The sequence below is a fragment of the Pristiophorus japonicus genome, chromosome 14 (genome assembly GCF_044704955.1).
Source record: "Pristiophorus japonicus isolate sPriJap1 chromosome 14, sPriJap1.hap1, whole genome shotgun sequence".
In the NCBI taxonomy this organism is placed as follows: domain Eukaryota; kingdom Metazoa; phylum Chordata; class Chondrichthyes; family Pristiophoridae; genus Pristiophorus; species Pristiophorus japonicus.
Genome location: NC_091990.1, coordinates 7,574,686 through 7,595,155, shown reverse-complemented (window position 1 = coordinate 7,595,155; position 20,470 = coordinate 7,574,686). Strand labels below are relative to the sequence as shown.

The following is a 20,470-nucleotide window of genomic DNA, read 5'->3' as shown; positions in this document are numbered from 1 at the left end:
GTCATTCAACGTTGAATTGCTTTTGACGTACAGTCACTGTCATTATATAGGAAACTGTACCCACAACATTGTGGCAGCAACATCCCACATTTAGGGTGAAGGTGTGATACCGCCCAGTACAGAGGCAGTGACCTGTTCTTCATATCGTTTTGAACCACTGGAATAGGTAGACACCATCTTAGTTTCATGGCTCCTCTGAAGGGCAGACAGCACCGCTGACAATGCAGCACTCCCTCAGTACTGCACTGGAATTTCGACTTCGTATGCAAGTTCAAACTCTCAGCTTTGTTACCTGGAGCCAGAAGAAACTTGCATTACACTGCAGACTTCTGCCCACTGCTGTGTAAACTGGGTGGTTTAATATTTTTGGGGTTGTACCAGAACAAGACGTTACAGTGTATAGTGGTTGTAGAGTAGGAATAACTGCTGTGTTATCTGGAAAGACTGTAACAAAATTTTTTCAAATAGGAATAAACGTGAACAATGTCAGACATTGATGGTTTATAAACCTTTGTGCATTCGTATTGAGGCCCCTGAAAATATTACTCCAGGAAATTGCTTCTCCTAACTTCGAAGAAACAGTATCAACTGCAGAAGATGTCTGTTGGTGTTCTGCAAGAGAAAGTCAGACAAATACAAATGGTAGAAATTCCATGACAGGCAGGTAGAATTCTGATGACCCCATGCACCCTTCAGCGATTCCATAATGTCGGAGGAACTTGCTTTGAAACCCATGTTTAGAGAAATCCTTGGGATTGGAGGAGTCTTGCACCTGCAGATATTGGCGCTGTCAGCTTAAGCAATATTTTGATGCATCTTTGAAAGAAATGCAGTGCTTTGCAATATCCTTTGTTTCTAGCTGAACGACTCCTTTTGTGAACAGATCGAATTCTCAGTCAGTTGGAGAATATTGCTATTTGTGTCATTATTGCAAAATATGTTATAGACTAGCCTGCTCGAGGTAGTGCTGCCATTGTGTCTTGAGTTGTCCAAATCAATCTTTTCTTTTCAAATCTTACTAGTTCAAACAGTCGGTGCACAAACAAACAATGAAGCTGTTTGCTGAACTCGAGATTAAAAGGAAGGAACGCGAAGCCAAGGATATGCATGAGAGGTATGCAATTATCTTAAAACCTATTGAACGAAACATTCTGCTTTTGTTCCCCTAAAAATGGTCGTTATAACTAGCAAGTTGATTGCTGATATGGCAAAGAAGCCGCAAAATATATAACCTCCTCTTAATTCAGAGTTATTTAATTTAAATTATCCGCTATTTCAAAATTTTGCACAAAATCCTCTCACCCGTCACCTAAGTGCTCGCTGACCTACGTTGCCTCCTGATATGGCAACGCCTCGATTGAAAAATTCTCATCCTTGTTTTCAAATCCCTCCATGGCCCTCGCCCCTCCCTATCTCTAATCTCCTCCAGTCCCACAACCCCCCGAGATATCTGTGCTGCTCCAATTCCGGTCTCTTCCGGCCTCAATTTCCATTGCTTCACCATTAGCGGCCATGCCTTCAGCTGTTCAGGCCCGAATTCTGGAATCCCCTCCCTAAACCTCTACCTCACTCTCTTCCTTTAAGGCACTCCTTAAAACCTTCCTTAAAACCAGGCTTTTGGTCACCTGTCCTAATATCTCGTTATGTTGCTTTGTCTTAAATTTTGTCTGATAATGCTCCAGTGAAAGTGCCTTGGGATGTTGCACTAAGATAAAGGCGCGATATAAATACAAGTTTTGTGTTCTAAATACTTCTTAATTCAATTGTATTTAGTACAAAAACTGGGGGATGGGGTGTGGGTGGCGCAGTGGGGCAAGATCAAAACCAGTTCTGGCACTGTTGTCGCCCATGTTTATTAACCAGCAGACAGTAATGGTTGGATAAAGGGGGAGCTGGTTCTATGGGGTCTCCAGACGAAAGACCAGCTCCCCAGTCCCAGGGAACGAAGCAAGGGGGCATCGCAGGATGTGCGAGTATGAAAAGCGCCTTACTTTGCTGGGATTTGGATATATCCACTGTCTCAGCAAACACACAGGATATTTGGAAAAAATCTCTCAGCTGAATGATACTGTACCTCCTTCCAAATCCAGGAAACGACAAAGGGAAGAAGAGATTGAACAGGAAGAAAAAGCAAAACGCGATAAAGAGTGGCAGAAAAATTTTGAGGTTTGTAGAAGTCCAATTTGCCAATTCCCAATTCTTGTCATGTTTTGAAAGATTTGTGTAACAGCGAGTGGTAGTTCTGGTTTTGCGGTCTTATTGAAAACTCTTTCCTTCTCAAAAGCCAATTTATTTTATTAACTACCTTGACATCGAGATGTCCAGTGAGTGATGTCGAATAGTCAATTTGATAGCATGTCTTGAAGCACTCATAAAAATGATCCGTTTTCGATAGAATATTAGATACTAAATTACAAAGCTGTGGATTCTAATTAAAAAGCACTATAGAATATAAGCTCCACATCTGTGTGCAATATTTCCTCATATATGAGAGTTTAAAAAAAGTGGCACAGTTATTACACGCTGAGCATAGCTGGACACACGCGCACATTTTATTGGGCTGGAATTTGCTGTGAGAATGACAGTGAGGCTAACTGCGTTCACCGTTATTTACGCGGAAATCGAATAGCAACTTCCGGCGCCGCACGTGTTAACCGTGGATATCCGGAAGCTGCTGTCCGGGATGCCCTGCTCCTCCAAAAGCTTCCCAGAAATGGCATCTCTCCGTCTAACTCATCATTCAAATACATTGAACGGCATAAAGTTGCTGTGCTGACTGCATAGATTCGGACTAAACTCGCCGAAAACGTTAGGGCTTGTCCATTCAGTGTATATACCCTTTTAACCGAAGGGCCGAATGGCCTACTGCACCTATTTTAATGACATGGTATGTCTTAATTACTGCTAAACAACCTCTCTGGCACTGGAAATCAACTTTTACAAGCGTGGGTTCTCCTTCAGCATTTAATTATTTTTGTCTTATTTAAAAGGAAGAAATATTTTTCTTTTTCTTTCGATCTCCTTTATCTCTCTCGCTTGATCCAATCTTTCTTTACCCCTTTTTATTTTGCCTTCTGTACTGGATTTGACATTGAATTCAATATTCTAACTTCCTGGTTCAGACTCTGCGCTGCTCAGCAATGATTCTTCGATCTGATTGGTTAAAGGGATACACCATTGCTTGCCGTGTTCACACGGGTCCCAGATGCCCTGTAGAGGGCGCTGCACTTTTTGGATGGTTGGCTGACGGGAACTTGCTGTGCAAAAGCCCATCGTGTCTCTGGGCAAGTGCAAGTCCGAGCAAAATCGGGCCCATTATTTTTTTAGTAATAAATTGTATCTTGTACACAAGGGGCCATAGTTTCAGAATAAGGGGTCGCCCATTTAAGATGGAGATGAGGAGGGATTTCTTTTCTGAGGGTCGAGAATCTTTGGAATTCTCTGCCCCAGAGAGCTGAGGAGGCTGGGTCATTGAATATATTTAAGGTGGAGATAGACAGATTTTTTAATAAGGGAGTCGAGGGTTATGGGGAGCGGGCAGGAAAATGAAGTTGAGGCCAAGTTCAGATCAGCCATGATCTTATCGAATGGCGGAGCAGGCTCGAGGGGCCAAATGGCCTACTCCTGATCCTAATTTAAAAAAAAACATATCACACTGCGTGACTTGAAAAACTCATTACATTTTTCACAGCAACAATATCATTGAATTGTATAAAATATTGTGCTTTTTAAGATTATGCTGTAATACAGAAAGAGTATGCAAGGCTTCCTGCAGATTGCTCAGTACTTGCCAATACATATAGTTATACAAGTACTACAATATATCATTCCTTGCTTATTGATGGGATTACTCACTGGCAAGATGGCAGAGGGAGGGTGCAGCAGCACTGTGTTGAGGCAGTGTTTGTACCCGTGTACTGGTGACACAGACTGTTCTGCGCAGGAGTCAGCTTGGAATCTCCTGAGACGGGCATGAAGTGAGCCTGTGTCTCCTGGTCCTTTTATCGCACCAAACCCGCCAGTACCCCACTGGCTCTGATTGTCAGATGCCTCTTTGTTATAAAAAATCAGTTACAACATGGTTTGTGACCAAGCTCCCTCTACTCGACTGTAGTAATGTGCTCGAAGTCTTAAGACTTCGAAGTCTCCGACTGCATCAGTGTGAATTTTTCATATCTTGTAATAATCATCATTGTGGTCTCTGAGTAAATCTGCAGTTCTGTGACATTTTATGGAAATGTTTGTGCTGTGAGGGTCCTCCGTAGGAATTGATTGAAACTACGGCAAGGTTTCAAATCGGATGTTTGCAGTGGACAGTGAAATGAAGCGTTCATCCCATTAGTTTGTTTGGCTCCTAGGTGCCAGAGGGACACAGTGGACTGACTGACTGAGTGTGCTGCCTAGAGACTAATGCATTGCTTAGAGTGGCGAGGAATACCCTGATAGTGCAAGCAACTTTATATTGATCACTTCCCCTGATGGTTCACCTAGTCAAGACCTGCTTGGTTCCATTCTTATCCATCCATCCTAGCCGGAGCATCTCCAGCAATGGTGTCTCTTCCCCTTAATGGCAGAGCCTCATTCACATCTTGTAGCTCTGCCCGGCAGCCGGCCAAATGGACAGCCTGGCCGGCGGGAGGGAGAGAGGGAACGCCAGGGACAGGAGGCTGAAGCCAGGGCCCATCCTGGGGTGGAGGCAGAGAGAGAGTGAGAGAGACTGAAGGCTTCTTTGAGGGGCTGGGGGCAGCCTTCCTGCCCCTCCTGGCCCCCACACACCGTGCAGAAACAGCTGCTTCCCCGGTGAAGCCGGCACCTCCTGCCTCCGTTTCACCGCTGAGTTTCCCGGACCCCCCCCCCATCACGGCACGCTTTAAACCTGACTCCCAATGACACTGGGAACCCAATTCAAATGTTACTTAATCGGTCCGCTTCAGCATGGCGAGACACTTTGATAATTGGCGCCATAAAATGGCGTCGCGGCGGTTTGGGAACATATTCCGCATTGTTCACCTGCCGTTGGGGTGGGGTGGGGGGAGGTGTTAATATCGCGGCCAGTAAGATGGGTGTTCGACTGTGAGCAAACTGAGGAAAAAACAGAAGTTTTAAAAACATAACCACACTGATTGCGGATAAAGTGAAGACAGCTGTTGCTTCAAGATAGGTCTTCAAGATTGGTGCTGACAATGGCAGCTGTATTCAAACATAGGTCCCAGCAGTAAACTGGATTCTCCCACAATAAAACACTGCTTGCCTTGTCCTTGCCCAGTACTCGCAGTGCCAGGTATGGCACAGATTGGATGCAACGTGAAGCTCCCACCACACAGTCCTCCATGACTGGGATCTTTGTCACTTTCTCCCTCGCCATCCATCAACTTCTACAATTCACTGTAGGCAAGCAGTAACTTTAATAGATTTAAGAAAAGATAGTTAACTTGCTAACATAATGGGGGGTGATTTTTGAAAAAGACCAATGCTGTACATTTTGTTTTTGACAATTGCGTGTGTGTGTTACCGCAGGAAAGTCGAGATGGCCGTGTTGATAGCTGGAGAAACTTTCAAGCCAATAAAAAAGGCAAGAAAGAAAAGAAACAGAGGAGTTTTCTCAAGCCACCAAAAGTTAAAATGGAGCAGCGATAAGAGTTCTGAAATTATTTTACGTAAAATAGGAAATCACAAACACAAACAACTATAGCAATGTTTACTCTGGAACCTGTTCTTCACTGAGGAGGAGTGTTTGCAGTTTAGTGGCAGAAATGTTTGTTTTCCTGTCCATTCTACTGACTCATAAGTGTTGTACTTGTAGCTATTACTATTAGTTTCATCGCTGATAACCTATGTCGCAGGGCTTCACTGCTTCTTGATTCTAAAACAATATGATGTAAATGTACAGTATAAAAGAGGTTGATAATGGCCTTGTATCTTTTTGAAAACCTTTAATTTTTAAGCCCTGTAATTTAACGTTTTGTACCCTTTTTGTACTGTGATGAACAATTTGTCTATCTTTAGTCATCAAAGGTAATCATTAAAAGTGTTTGGAAATAACAGTATGTGCTTTATATTTTTGAAATCGATGGATTGCACATTGTGTGATCATAGTTTGACACATGTACTGACGTTTAGCTTCTGTGTACACTGATTAAAGTTGGACAACATTTAAATACTTTGCATTTCAAACTCCGAGAAAAGAAATACAAGAATTAGCTTTGCAAATGTGGTACTAATCCACAGATAGAAGTATTTTTGCTAGTCTTCACTCCTTTCCTGAGGTGCTGGCTAGGGTTGGGGCGACAGGTGTACGGTTCCACAGGACTTCACCAATGGTGACTCGCCATATACTGGGGGTGGGCTGAGGGCCATTCATAGAATCATAGACATCTCAGCACAGAAAGCGGCTCGCTTCACGTGGGATCCACCCATGAGCTAGCTATGCAGCTAGCTCCATAGCTCAGGGGTTAGAGCACTAGTCTAGTAAACCAGGGGTTGTGGGTTCAAATCTCATGAGGAGCTATTTAAAATTAGCTCAGTATTTCAATTTACAAGGGTTGAATTATAAATATTACAGCTCTGAGACTGACTCTGGAACAACCAGCTCCCCTTCCAAATAGTTTCTATGTTTCTATTACTCGGGGGATCAAGGGTTATGGCGAGAAAGCAGGAAGGGGGTACTGAAGTTTCATGTTCAGCCATGAACTCATTGAATGGCGGTGCAGGCTAGAAGGGCTGAATGGCCTGCTCCTGCACCTATTTTCTATGTTTCTATGTTTCTATGATAAATCCCTTTTTACTCCTGTTTGCCCATACACAATTCTGGTGTCCACTTTTAATTTTAATAGAAAATACTTGTAAAATATTTGTGGATGAAAACTGATCAGTTCAGCCTATGTTGATTTGTGTTTTGTTGTTTGACGTAGCCAGAACCTGTGAGGGTGGATTTCCAGTATTGCCTTTCGGCTCGGTTTTTTGCTTTCTTGAAGTCTCTTGACTTTCAGGATTACTGTCCAATTACTGTTGACTGTTTCCCGGACCCCCCCCATCACGGCACGCTTTAAACCTGACTCCCAATGACACTGGGAGCCCAATTCAAATGTTACTTAATCGGTCCGCTTTAGCATGGCGAGACACTTTGATAATTGGCGTTTTCCCTGCTACCCGTTAATTATCTCTTTGCCTCTGCTCAATTTCCTATCTCAAATTTAATCTTGACCAGAATACTAATTAGTGGGAGGGGGGGGTCAGGTGAGCGGAACTTTATAAAGTCAATAAGGAGAAGGCAATAGATCAGGGTAGCACTGGGGGAAATGAAAACCAGAGCGTGCCAGGAAGGGACAGAATGTATGAACATAAAAGTGAACCAGAAAGTGGGGTCAAAGCAGGAAAAAATGGTGGTAAAACAAATTTAAAAGCTCTTTATCTGAATGCACGCAGCATTCATAAGAAAATAGATGAGTTGACGGCACAAATAGATCTGATGGCCATTACAGAGACGTGGTTGCAAGGTGACCAAGGCTGGGAACTAAATATTCAAGGGTATTTGACAATTCAGAAGGGAAAAGGAGGTGGGGTAGCACTGTTAATAAAGGATTAGATCAGTGCATTAGTGAGAAACTATATTCGCTCAGAAGATCAAGATGTTGAATCAATTTGGGTGGAGATAAGGAATAATAAGGAGGAAAAGTCGCTGGTGGACGTAGTCTATAGGCCCTCTAACAATAGCTACACTGTTGGACAGAGTATAAATCAAGAAATAATGGAGGCTTATAAAAAAGGAACGGCAATAATCATGGTCGATTTTAACCTTTATATTAATTGGACAAAGCAAATTGGCCAGGGTAGCCTTGAGGAAGAGTTCATAGAGTATATCCGGGATAGCTTCCTTGAACAGTACGTTGCGGAACCAACCAGGGAGAAGGCTATCTTAGATCTGGTACTGTGTAATGAGACAGGACGAATAAACAATCTCCTAGTAAAGGATCCTCTAGGAAGGAGTGACCATAACATGGTAGAATTTCAAATTCTGTTGGAGGGTGAGAAAGTTGGATCTCTAACCAGTGTCCTAAGCTTAAATAAAGGAGACCACAAAGGTATGAGGGCAGAGTTGGCTAAAGTGGACTCGGAAAATAGATTAAAGAGTGGGACGGTTGATGAGCAGTGGCAGACATTTAAGGAGATCTTTCATAACTCTTAACAAAAATATATCGCAATGCGAAGGAAAGGCTGTAAGAGAAGGGATAACCATCCGTGGCTAACTAAGGAAATAAGGGATGGTATCAAATTGAAAACCAGGGCATACAATGTGGTCAAGACTAGTGGGAGGCCAGAAGATTGGGAAATTTAAAAGCCAGCAAAGAACGACTAAAAAAATAACAGGGGGGAAGATAGATTATGAAAATAAACTAGCACGAAATATAAAAACAGTAAGAGTTTCTACAGGTACATAAAAAGGAAAAGAGAGTCGAAAGTAAAAGTTGGTCCCCTAGAGGATGAGACTGGGGAATTAATAATGGGGAACAGGGAAATGGCAGAGACTTTGAACAAATATTTTGTGTCGGTCTTCACGGTAGAAGACACTAAAAACATCCCAATAGGGGATAATCAAGGGACTAACTTAATACAATCACTATCACTAAAGAAGTAGTACTCAGTAAAATAATGGGACTAAAGGTAGACAAGTCCCCTAGATCTGATGGCTTGCATCCTAGGGTCCTAAAAAGTGCCTGCAGGGATAGTGGATGCATTGATTGTAATCTACCAAAATTCCCTGGATTCTGGGGAGGTCCCAACGGATTGGAAAACCGCAAATGTAACGTTGCTATTTAAAAAAGGCAGACAGAAAGGAAACTAGACCAGTTAGCCGAACATCTGTCGTCGGGAAAATACTGGAGTCCATTATTAAATAAGTAATAGGACATTTGGAAAAGCATAATTCAATCAAGCATAGCTTTATGAAAGGGAAATCATGTTTGACAAATTTCTGGAGTTCTTTAGAAACATAGAAAATAGGTGCAGGAGTAGGCCATTCGGCCCTTCTAGCCTGCACCGCCATTCAATGAGTTCATGGCTGAACATGCAACTTCAGTACCCCATTCCTGCTTTCTCGCCATACCCCTTGATCCCCTTAGTAGTAAGGACCTCATCTAACTCCTTTTTGAATATATTTAGTGAATTGGCCTCAACAACTTTCTGTGGTAGAGAATTCCACAGGTTCACCACTCTCTGGGTGAAGAAGTTTCTCCTCATCTCGGTCCTAAATGGCTTACCCCTTATCCTTAGACTGTGACCCCTGGTTCTGGACTTCCCCAACATTGGGAACATTCTTCCTGCATCTAACCTATCTAAACCCATCAGAATTTTAAACGTTTCTATGAGGTCCCCTCTCATTCTTCTGAACTCCAGTGAATACAAGCCCAGTTGATCCAGTCTTTCTTGATAGATCCCGCCATCCCGGGAATCAGTCTGGTGAACCTTCGCTGCACTCCCTCAATAGCAAGAATGTCCTTCCTCAAGTTAGGAGACCAAAACTGTACACAATACTCCAGGTGTGACCTCACCAATGCCCTGTACAACTGTAGCAATACCTCCCTGCCCCTGTACTCAAATCCCCTCGCTATGAAGGCCAACATGCCATTTGCTTTCTTAACCGCCTGTACTTGCATGCCAACCTTCAATGACTGATGTACCATGACACCCAGGTCTCGTTGCACCTCCTCTTTTCCTAATCTGTCACCATTCAGATAATAGTCTGTCTCTCTGTTTTTACCACCAAAGTGGATAACCTCACATTTATCCACATTATACTTCATCTGCCATGCATTTGCCCACTCACCTAACCTATCCAAGTCGCTCTGCAGCTTCATAGCATCCTCCTCGCAGCTCACACTGCCACCCAACTTAGTGTCATCCGCAAATTTGGAGATACTACATTTAATCCCCTCGTCTAAATCATTAATGTACAGTGTAAACAGCTGGGGCCCCAGCACAGAACCTTGCGGTACCCCACTAGTCACCGCCTGCCATTCTGAAAAGTACCTATTTACTCCTACTCTTTGCTTCCTGTTTGATAACCAGTTCTCAATCCATGTCAGCACACTACCCCCAATCCCATGTGCTTTAACTTTGCACATTAATCTCTTGTGTGGGACCTGGTCGAAAGCCTTCTGAAAGTCCAAATATACCACATCAATTGGTTCTCCCTTGTCCACTCTACTGGAAACATCCTCAAAAAATTCCAGAAGATTTGTCAAGCATGATTTCCCTTTCACAAATCCATGCTGACTTGGACCTATCATGTCACCTCTTTCCAAATGCGCTGCTATGACATCCTTAATAATTGATTCCAACATCTTACCCACTACCGATGTCAGGCTGACCGGTCTATAATTCCCTATTTTCTCTCTCCCTCCTTTTTTAAAATGTGGGGTTACATTGTTTACCCTCCACTCGATAGGAACTGATCCGGAGTCAATGGAATGTTGGAAAATGACTGTCAATGCATCCGCTATTTCCAAGGCCACCTCCTTAAGTACTCTGGGATGCAGTCCATCAGGCCCTGGGGATTTATCGGCCTTCAATCCCATTAATTTCCCCAACACAATTTCCCGACTAATAAGGATTTCCCTCAGTTCCTCCTCCTCACTAGACCCTCTGACCCTTCTTATATCCGGAAGGTTGTTAGTGTCCTCCTTAGTGAATACCGAACCAAAGTACTTGTTCAATTGGTCCGCCATTTCTTTGTTCCCCGTTATCACTTCTCCTGATTCTGAATGCAGGGGACCTACGTTTGTCTTTACTAACCTTTTTCTCTTTACATATCTATAGAAACTTTTGCAATCCGTCTTAATGTTCCCTGCAAGCTTCTTCTCATACTCCATTTTCCCTGCCCTAATGAAACCCTTTGTCCTCCTCTGCTGAGTTCTAAATTTCTCCCAGTCTCCAGGTTCGCTGCTATTTCTGGCCAATTTGTATGTCACTTCCTTGGCTTTAATACTATCCCTGATTTCCCTTGATAGCCACGGTTGAGCCACATTCCTTTTTTTATTTTTACGACAGACAGGAATGTACAATTGTTGTAGTTCATCCATGCGGTCTCTAAATGTCTTCCATTGCCCATCCACAGTCAACCCCTTAAGTATCATTCGCCAATCAATCCTAGCCAATTCACGCCTCATACCTTCAAAGGTACCCTTCTTTAAGTTCTGGACCATGGTCTCTGAATTAACTGTTTCATTCTCCATCCTAATGCAGAATTCCACCATATTATGGTCACTCTTCCCCAAGGGGCCTCGCACAACGGGATTGCTAATTAATCCTCTCTCATTACACAACACCCAGTCTAAGATGGCCTCCCCCCTAGTTGGTTCCTCAACATATTGGTCTAGAAAACCATCCCTTATGCACTGCAGGAAATCCTCCTCCACCGTATTGCTTCCAGTTTGGTTAGCCCAATCTATGTGCATATTAAAGTCACCCATTATAACTGCTGCACCCTTATTGCATGCACCCCTAATTTCCTGTTTGATGCCCTCACCAACATCACTACTACTATTTGGAGGTCTGTATACAACTCCCACTAACGTTTTTTGCCCTTTTGTGTTCTGCAGCTCCACCCATATAGATTCCACATCATCCAAGCTATTGTCCATTCTAACTATTGCATTAATCTACTCTTTAACCAGCAATGCTACCCCACCTCCTTTTCCTTTTATTCTATCCTTCCTGAATGTTGAATACCCCTGGATGTTGAGTTCCCAGCCCTGATCATCCTGGAGCCACGTCTCCGTAATCCCAATCACATCATATTTGTTAACATCTATTTGCACAGTTAATTCATCCACCTTATTACGGATACTCCTTGCATTAAGACACAAAGCCTTCAGGCTTGTTTTTTTTAACACCCTTTGTCCTTTTAGAATTTTGCTGTACAGTGACCCTTTTTGTTTTTTGTCTTGGGTGTCTCTGCCCTCCACTTTTCCTCATCTCCTTTCTGTCTTTTGCTTTTGTCTCCTTTTTGTTTCCCTCTGTCTCCCTGCATTGGTTCCCATCCCCCTGCCATATTAGTTTAACTCCTCCCCAACAGCACTAGAAAACACTCCCCCTAGGACATTGGTGCCGGTCCTGCCCAGGTGCAGACCGTCCGGTTTGTACTGGTCCCACCTCCCCCAGGAATTTGAATCCCTCCCTGCTGCACCACTGCTCAAGCCACGTATTCATCTGCGCTATCCTGCGATTCCTACTCTGACTAGCACGTGGCACTTGTAGCAATCCCGAGTTTACTACTTTTGAGGTCCTACTTTTTAATTTAGCTCCTAGCTCCTTAAATTCGTTTCGTAGGACCTCATCCCTTTTTTTTTTTACCTATGTCGTTGGTACCAATGTGCACCACGACAACTGGCTGTTCTCCCTCCCTTTTTAGAATGTCCTGCACCCGCTCAGAGACATCCTTGACCCTTGCACCAGGGAGGCAACATACCATCCTGGAGTCTCGGTTGCGGCCGCAGAAACGCCTATCTATTCCCCTTACAATTGAATCCCCTATCACTATCGCTCTCCCACTCTTTTTGCTGCCCTCCTGTGCAACAGAGTCAGCCACGGTGCCATGAACTTGGCTGTTGCTGCCCTCCCCTGATGAGTCATCTCCCTCAACAGTACTCAAAGCAGTGTATCTGTTTTGCAGGGGGATGACCACAGGGGACCCCTGCGCTACCTTCCTTGCACTGCTCTTTCTGATGGTCTTCCATTCCCTATCTGGCTGTGGACCCTTCACCTGCGGTAAGACCAACTCGCTACATGTGATACTCACGTCATTCTCAGCATCGTGGATGCTCCAGAGTGAATCCACCCTCAGCTCCAACTCTGCAACGCGGTCCGTCAGGAGCTGGAAGCGGATACACTTCCCGCACACGTAGTCGTCAGGGATACTGGAGTCGTCCCTGAGTTCCCACATGGTACAGGAGGAGCATAACACGTGACCGAGCTCTCCTGCCATGACTTAACCCTTAGATAGGCAACAACAATGTTAAAGTTTACTCAATGTTATAGAAGTGAAGAAAGAAAAACTACTCACCAATCACCAGCCAATCACTTACCCCTTTGGCTGTGATGTCACCTTTCTGTTTCTTTCTACTTTTTTGCCTTCTCCCTGTAGCTGCACAAGAACGCCTCTCGCTGCCGCTGGGCCTCTTATAGGCCTCCGACCCCCGACTCGCGCCTCATCAACTGCCGCCGCCTCTCGCTGCCGCTGGGCCTTTGAGGATGTAATGAGCAGGGTGGATAAGGGGGAACCAGTGGATGTGGTGTATTTGGATTTCCAGAAGGTGTTCGATAAGGTGCCACATAAAAGGTTACTGCACAAGATAAAAGCTTATGGGGTTGAGGGTAATACATTAGCACGGATAGAGGATTGGCTAACAGAAAACAGAGTGTCGGGATAAACAGGTCTTTTTCCGGTTGGCAAACAGTAACTAGTGGGGTGCCACAGGGATTGGTGCTGGGGCCTCAACTATTTACAATTGACTTGGATACAGGGACTGAGTGTAATGTAGCCAAGTTTGCTGATGATACAAAGATGGGTGGGAAAGCAAATTGTGAGGAGGACACAACAAATCTGCAAAGGGATATAGACAGGCTAAGTGAGCGGGCAAAAATTTGGCAGATGGAGTATAATGTGAGAAATGTGAGGTTATCCACTTTGGCAGAAAAAATAGAAAAGCAAATTATAATTTAAATGGAGAAAAATTGCAAAGTGCTTCAGTACAGAGGGACCTGGGGGTCCTTGTGCATGAAACACTCAAAGTTAGTATGCAGGTACAGAAAGTAATCAGGAAGACAAATGTACTGTTGGCATTTATTGCAAGGGGGCTAGAGTATAAAAGCAGAGAAGTCTTGCTACATCTATACAGGGTATTGGTGAGGCCACTCCTTAAATACGGAGTTTTGCTCTCCGTATTTAAGGAAGGATATACTTGCATTGGCTGTTCAGAGAAGGTTCACTAGGTTGATTCTGGAGATGAGGGAGTTGACTTATGAAAATAGGCTGGGTCTATACTCATTGGAGTTCAGAAGAATGAGAGGTGATCTTATCGAAACATATAAGATAATGAGGCGGCTCGACAAGTTAGATGCAGAGAGGTTATTTCCACTCATAGGGGAAACTAAAACTAGGGGGCATAGTCTCAGAATAAGGGGCCACCCATTTAAAACTGAGATGAGGAGGAATTTCTTCTCTCAGAGGGTTGTAAATCTGTGGAATTCTCTGTCCCAGAGAGCTGTGAAAGCTGGGTCATTGAATATTTTTAAGGCGGAGATAGACAGATTTTTGAACGATAATGGAGTGAAGGGTTATGGGGAGCGGGCAGGGAAGTGGAGCTGAGTCCATGATCAGATCAGCCATGATCTTATTAAATGGCGGAGCAGGCTCGAGGGGCCGAATGGCCTACTCCTGCTCCTATTTCTGGTGCTCTTGTGGAATACAGTTTTTGGCATTTGTTATTGTTTTATTACTGGAAATTTGCAGTCAAATGAATAGTCGGGAACAATATTTGAACCTGAAAGATTAACGACAGGGTGCAAAGCACTAATTTCCCTTCAGTTACTCACTTCGTTTGTTATGCTTTACAGTCTACGGAGAGATTGCAATCACAGGGATGCCCATCACTCAGAGGCCTGTACAGAACCATATCACTTTCCAGCACCATGTAAGAACTTCCCAGCTTGTCCGTGTTGGTGCCCGTTTCCACTCCATCCGGTCCACCTGGGTTGTACCTTGTTCCAAGGTATGGATGCCTCTCCGAGCAAAAACTTCAATCTGTTGCCTCCAAATCAAACAAAATTTGACACCGAACCACTGGAGATACTGGATCTGGTGAAAGTGCTCGGTTTTTAAGGAATGTCTTAAAGGAGGAAAGAGGTAGAGAGGTTTAGGAAGGGAATTCTAGAGCAGTATCAGTTGGGGCTTGCAATTTGTCAATCTTGATTTGAGTTGCAATATGCTTGATATAGCTTGATAAGGCACGTTCAAACTTTGTCAGTGCTGACTAACTGGAATTGACAGCAGTCATGGAGAGGTATGCCTGCAACTCTCCCTACTGGAGGAGGATGTACGGGGAGAACGCATTGTAAATTGATTAAATTGGACAGAAAAAGCAGACCTGATGGGATTGTACTTTTTTTTCCAAGCCATTTGCAGTTTGCTCTGAGGTGACATTGCAAGGTGTGCTGTTTGGAGTGTTTCTTATGGCTGTGGTTTTTAGAATTGTTTCCTCAGTTCATAAGAAGCTTAAGTGGATGCAACCTACATTTTTGTTTGTACCTTGGAGGCTGAATCCAATGTACAACAGTAATTTTCATCCATTTAGTCTCCTGTAGATCGTAGAACATCCCTGAACCCTTCACGAGAGGGAGAAGAAGGGGGAATGAGCAGGAGACTAGAAGATTAAGGGTGGGGAAATTGTAAACGCAGAGATAGGATGGCTCAGATAAGGTAGAGCAAAGCTGTGGACAGGTTCGAAAACGAGGATCTTGAAATCAGTGCCTTGGTGATCCAAAATATTTTACGTTCAGTACAATTTAAAATGCAGCATTTTAAAATAAGGTTCTGCTTATGTTAACATCTTTAAATTAGAATTTATCTGGATCAAATTTCATGTATGTCTTATAACCAAACTCCTTAAGTACACTTCCTCATTAATTACGAGAAGTTACTATATGAATTATTTCATGATCTCAAGTTATGAAGACGTGTCTGAAAATTACTGGTGAATTGTGAGATCTGCTCTTAAACTTCCACTCTTAAAATGAGTCCTTAGGTGGCTGAACAGTTCCTGTCACAGGTGGGACAGACAGTGGTTGAGGGTAAGGGAGGGTGGGACAGGTTTGCCGCACGCTCCTTCCGCTGCCTGCGCTTGATTTCTGCACGCTCTCGGCGACGAGACTCGAGGTGCTCAGCGCCCTCCCGGATGCACTTCTTCCTCATTTATGATGTCTCAACAAGGGACAGGATGACACAATCTAAACAATATCTGCATGCAGAAAGCTGCAAGTGCCAATTCTAAAGCATAAAAATTTGCAAAGAGGGGCATCTGAGAGACAGCAGTTTAATGCTCAGCTTCCAGTGCAGTGTTTTTTTTTACACTAGCGGAAACTCGATTTGTGCTGGACATAATTTGCGCATGAAATTCCTTGATCGGATGTACTGGTTTGGCCGATTGCAGAATACCAGTGCAACCTAACGGAAACTAGATATCCAGACACGGCATAAACTTTGATTTACAGAACTGCCAGGATTCTGTATTTGGGCCCCAAAAGCTGAGCTTTCCCTGCGTACATTTCAGATGATAGTGCAATTTAAAACTAATCACTCCAAGAGTATGTACTTTTTCATTTTAATCATGTGTTCAAAGGTCAATTTTCTAACTTTACAAGCCATGTTTGGTGTTCACTTGGAGTCCACATGGTAAAACCATCCAATACTGAACGCTGGCAAGTATAATCCAAAAGGTCATTTTCAAAATTCAATACAGATGTTTCCATAGTTCTGAAAAAATAAAATAGTTTATTTCTGTTCTAGTAGTATTAGTATTAGGCAGTCCCTCGTATCGAGGATGACTTGCTTCCACACCAAAAAGGGATGAGTTCACAGGTGTTTCAATGAGGGACCTGACAATCTAGGTCCCGAACTACATCCTGAAGGGTGGAAGATGCCTGTGCGTGGATTTTTTTAACGTGGGGTGGCCGTTGCACACCAGCCACCACACGGGGTTGACAGAGCTAGGTCTTGATCCAGTGGCAAGGGTTAACCAAGACGACTGGAGACTATACTCTGCTGCACGGACCTAGTGCGCACGCATGCTCGCAGTGTGGGCTGGTCTGTGCTGCCCCTGGGCCCTCACCTCTCCTGGGCCCTGAACCCTCGCTCCTGGGCCCCGATCTCTCACTGCCCCTCCGCCCCGATCAAAAATGGAGCAGTCAGAAACAGGACACCAGTTAGTCTCTTAACTTTCTGTTCTATTGTGTTATAGTCACTCTGTTAACTCTGCCCTCCTTGCGACAGAGGAATCTGCTTGGGAGCGAGAGACTTCGGTAGTTGCGAAATCTGTGGGTAGAAGTGAACAATAATTGGTATTTTGTACAATTGCTGCAGTCGTGATTATCAGCGATCTGCCTTTGGTTGGGGCACAGCAAGTGAAGTTACACTATATTTGGGAGATTGCGTAGGAACAGTAAGGACGGCTAGCAATATTAATCAGAGATTCTGTTAATGGAGTAAGGAATAGTGAAAACGCTGAACCTATTTGGTTAGAGCTGAAGAATAAGGAAACTGAGAGTGTATTGAGAGCACTTTGCAAACCACAAAATGGTGGTGAGGAGAAAGCGAAAAATGCAGAAACAATAGGTCCGTGATAAAGGGTGATGTTAATTATCCAAAGATAGACTGGGGTAAAAGTAATATATGTGGCATAGAGGAGGAGGAGACAGTCAGTATATCCAGGACTGCTTTTTGCGATCAGTATGTTTTAGGGAGGCAGCAGAGCTGTTCGAGGGAATGAAATGGGGAATAGGTTTGGATCCGGCTATAAATGGGGACTAGAATCAATGCTCCCTCTAAGCTGTGTGGCCACACAGTAATGGGGCATAGATTTAAAGTGGTTGGTGGAAGGATTAGAGGGGAGACAAGGAAAAATGTTTTCACCCAGAGGGTGGTGGGGGTCTGGAACTCACTGCCTGAAAGGGTGGTAGAGGCAGAAACCCTCACCACATTTAAACAGTACCTGGATGTGCACTTGAAGTGCCGTAACCTACAGGGCTACGGACCCAGAGCTGGAAAGTGGGATTAGGCTGGGTAGCTCTTGGTCGGCCGGCGCAGACACGACGGGCCGAATGGCCTCCTTCCGTGCTGTAAATTTCTATGATTCTATGAAAGGCCTGACACAGGCAGCTCACCGGGGTTCACATTGCAAATACGGCTTCTGAGCAGATTTAACGGGATCGCGCACAGCAACGTGCAGCCGACAGGGAACGTTGCCCAGAGCAGAACAGACTTGGCAGATTCCTACCAGAAGTAAAGGGAGCGCAGCAAACGTTAGCTTAAACAGAGAGGTATAAATTTAAATGAGACTTGGAAAAAGTCCATTTCCAACTTCCCTCTTGGGAGGTTTGTGAATGAAAACGTGCTGGACAAACTCAAGTTCCTGTTACGAAAACGGAGAGAATTGCGGCGGAATTTCTTTACACCAAAAGTAGTGAGAATGTGGAACTCGCTGCCATGTGAGTGGTTGAAGCAGAGGGCATTGCTGTGTGTAGGGGCAGGCTTGATGCAGGTGAGGAGGACGGGGAGGGGGGAGCAGGGGGGGCAGGGTGGGGGGAGGGGAGCAGGGGGGGCAAGGGGGGAATGGGGGATAGGGTAGGGAGAGGGAGACAGGGTGGGACGAGGGGGGCTGAATGGGGCGAGGGGGGCAGGGTGAGAGGGGGATGGGGGGGGCAGTGTGGGGCAAGGGGGGGCAGGGTGGGGCAAGGGGGGGGCAGGGTGGGGCAAGGGGGGGGCAGGGTGGGGCGAGAGCTACTTAGAGTGGGAGGAGGCTGGTGTGGAGCATAAACCCCGGCACGGACCCGTTGGGATGAATGGCCTGTTCCTCTGCTGTAGATTCTCTGTAATTCTATGTAAACACATAAGGCTAAGTAGAGCAGAAGGGAGGTCAGAGAAATATTTAAGGAAGGTCTGAAGATAGACTGGCAAGGAACGCAAAGGGCCTGATTTTAACCTTACCCGCCGGGCACAAACTGGCTGGGCAGGCAGTTAAAATTGCCAGAGTTCCCCGGCCCTCAGGCAGCCAGGATCCTGCTGTCCGCCTTTAACCCGTTCTCCTGAGCAGGCAACAAGGACACCCGCCTAAAGTTGGCGAGGTCCTTTACATGGGCATCTTGTGATCCAATGATGCCGACTGCAAATCTAACGGGTGTGAGCGGGCGGGGGAGAGGAGGCTGAGAAAGAGAAGTGCTTTTTCTATCCTCTGCGGGGCCAGGAGTGTTGGTCCAGGCCCCACAGGAAAGCTTAGGCCTTGTTTTCCCCAGAGTATTCCCAACCCCCCACAACACCCCACCTTCCTGAACTCAAGAGAGCCTGGAACCAGATCCCAATCCTTGCCCTGTGTCGGTAGCTGGTCCCCGGGCCACACAATCCTCCCCCGCTCTCACGTGGGAAGTTGGCGGGCAATATTTAAATGAGGCCCAACGTTAAAAGCACGCTGCAACTTTAGAACAGGGGGGGTTGAAATTTCTGTTTCCTGGGCCTCTCAAGATGTGTAGTATGAACTCGCCGCTCCTCCGCCACAGAAACATTCGCCGCACCTCTGCCACAATCCCCCGCCGCTCATCCGCCCCGACCTTCCCGCTCCTCCGCTGTACCAGGGCCCCCGCCGATGTTCCCGCCCACGCTCCAAACGGCGACCTGGCTTTTAATGACGTCACCCAGTTGCCCACTTCGAAGCCGTTGCACACTTGTAGCACACCGGTGTCCTCTCGCAGATCGGGGTGGCCCATGATGTTCCAGGGGCCCGTGATGGAAGAACAGTGAGACCTCGTGGCGGAGGGGTGGCCAATGAGGGTCAGGGGCAGCACGGGGCCCAGCCCACACTGCGATATGTGTGCGCACTAGGCCCGTGCAGCAGAGCTGGTCTCCAGTCGTCCTGGTTAACCCTTGCCACTGGACCAAGACCTCGCTCTGTCAAGCCCCGTGTGGTGGCTGGTGTGCAACGGTCACCCCACGTTAAAACAATCCACGCACAGGCATCTACCACCCTTCAACATGCAGTTCAGGACGGGAACATCGGGTCCTTCATTGAAACATCTGTGAACTCTTGTAGAAGCAAGTCATCCTCGTTCAAGGGACTGCCTATGATGATGAGTATGAACCCTTGGGAGCCACATGCAAAGTTGATTTCCATATTCCCATTAATTTGCATGCGTTTAAAGTTGCTGACAGCAATAGATCTTGTGAACAGATTTATCCAGCAGCGCAGCAAACCCCCGGCCCACTGAGATACACAATGGTGTAGGACAGAGTTGCCTGGGCTACAGGGCTGAAATGTCCAAAGTGGAGGATGTGGGGACGGTAGTGTAGTGGTTGTGTTACTGGACCAGTATTCCTAAGGCCTGGATTAATGATCCAGAGACATGAGTTCAAATCCCACCACGTCAGCTGGGGAATTTAAATTCAGTTAATTAAATAAATCTGGAATAAAAAGATAGTACAGCTTTTTTGACCTCCAAACTCTGGAATGTACTGAAATCTGAACATCGCGCTGATCCATGGAGGGGTGGTCCGAAATCCGGACATTTTTTTAAACGCCGATGGCGGTATTTTTTCGTCATTTTTCACCCAAAGCATCGCTGATCACTCCGCTATTTTTTAAAGGCCCAGCGGTAAAACTCAGCGGAAACCGCCACCAGTCCTCGCCAACATTAGTCCTCGGCCGATACC

General features: G+C 45.3%; 1 protein-coding gene across 1 annotated transcript in view; it reads left to right on the top strand.

The window, feature by feature from the left end:
• The window catches only part of dnajc8 (DnaJ (Hsp40) homolog, subfamily C, member 8), a 46,950-nt gene extending 40,906 nt beyond the window's left edge, over positions 1–6,044 (top strand). The window contains exons 7-9 of the mRNA XM_070898407.1: positions 1,023–1,114; positions 2,091–2,166; positions 5,518–6,044. Coding sequence (XP_070754508.1) covers positions 1,023–1,114; positions 2,091–2,166; positions 5,518–5,637 — 288 coding nt within the window. The 3' untranslated portion in view covers positions 5,638–6,044. The remainder of the gene's footprint in view (positions 1–1,022; positions 1,115–2,090; positions 2,167–5,517) is intronic.
• The last annotated feature ends 14,426 nt before the right edge of the window (positions 6,045–20,470 follow it).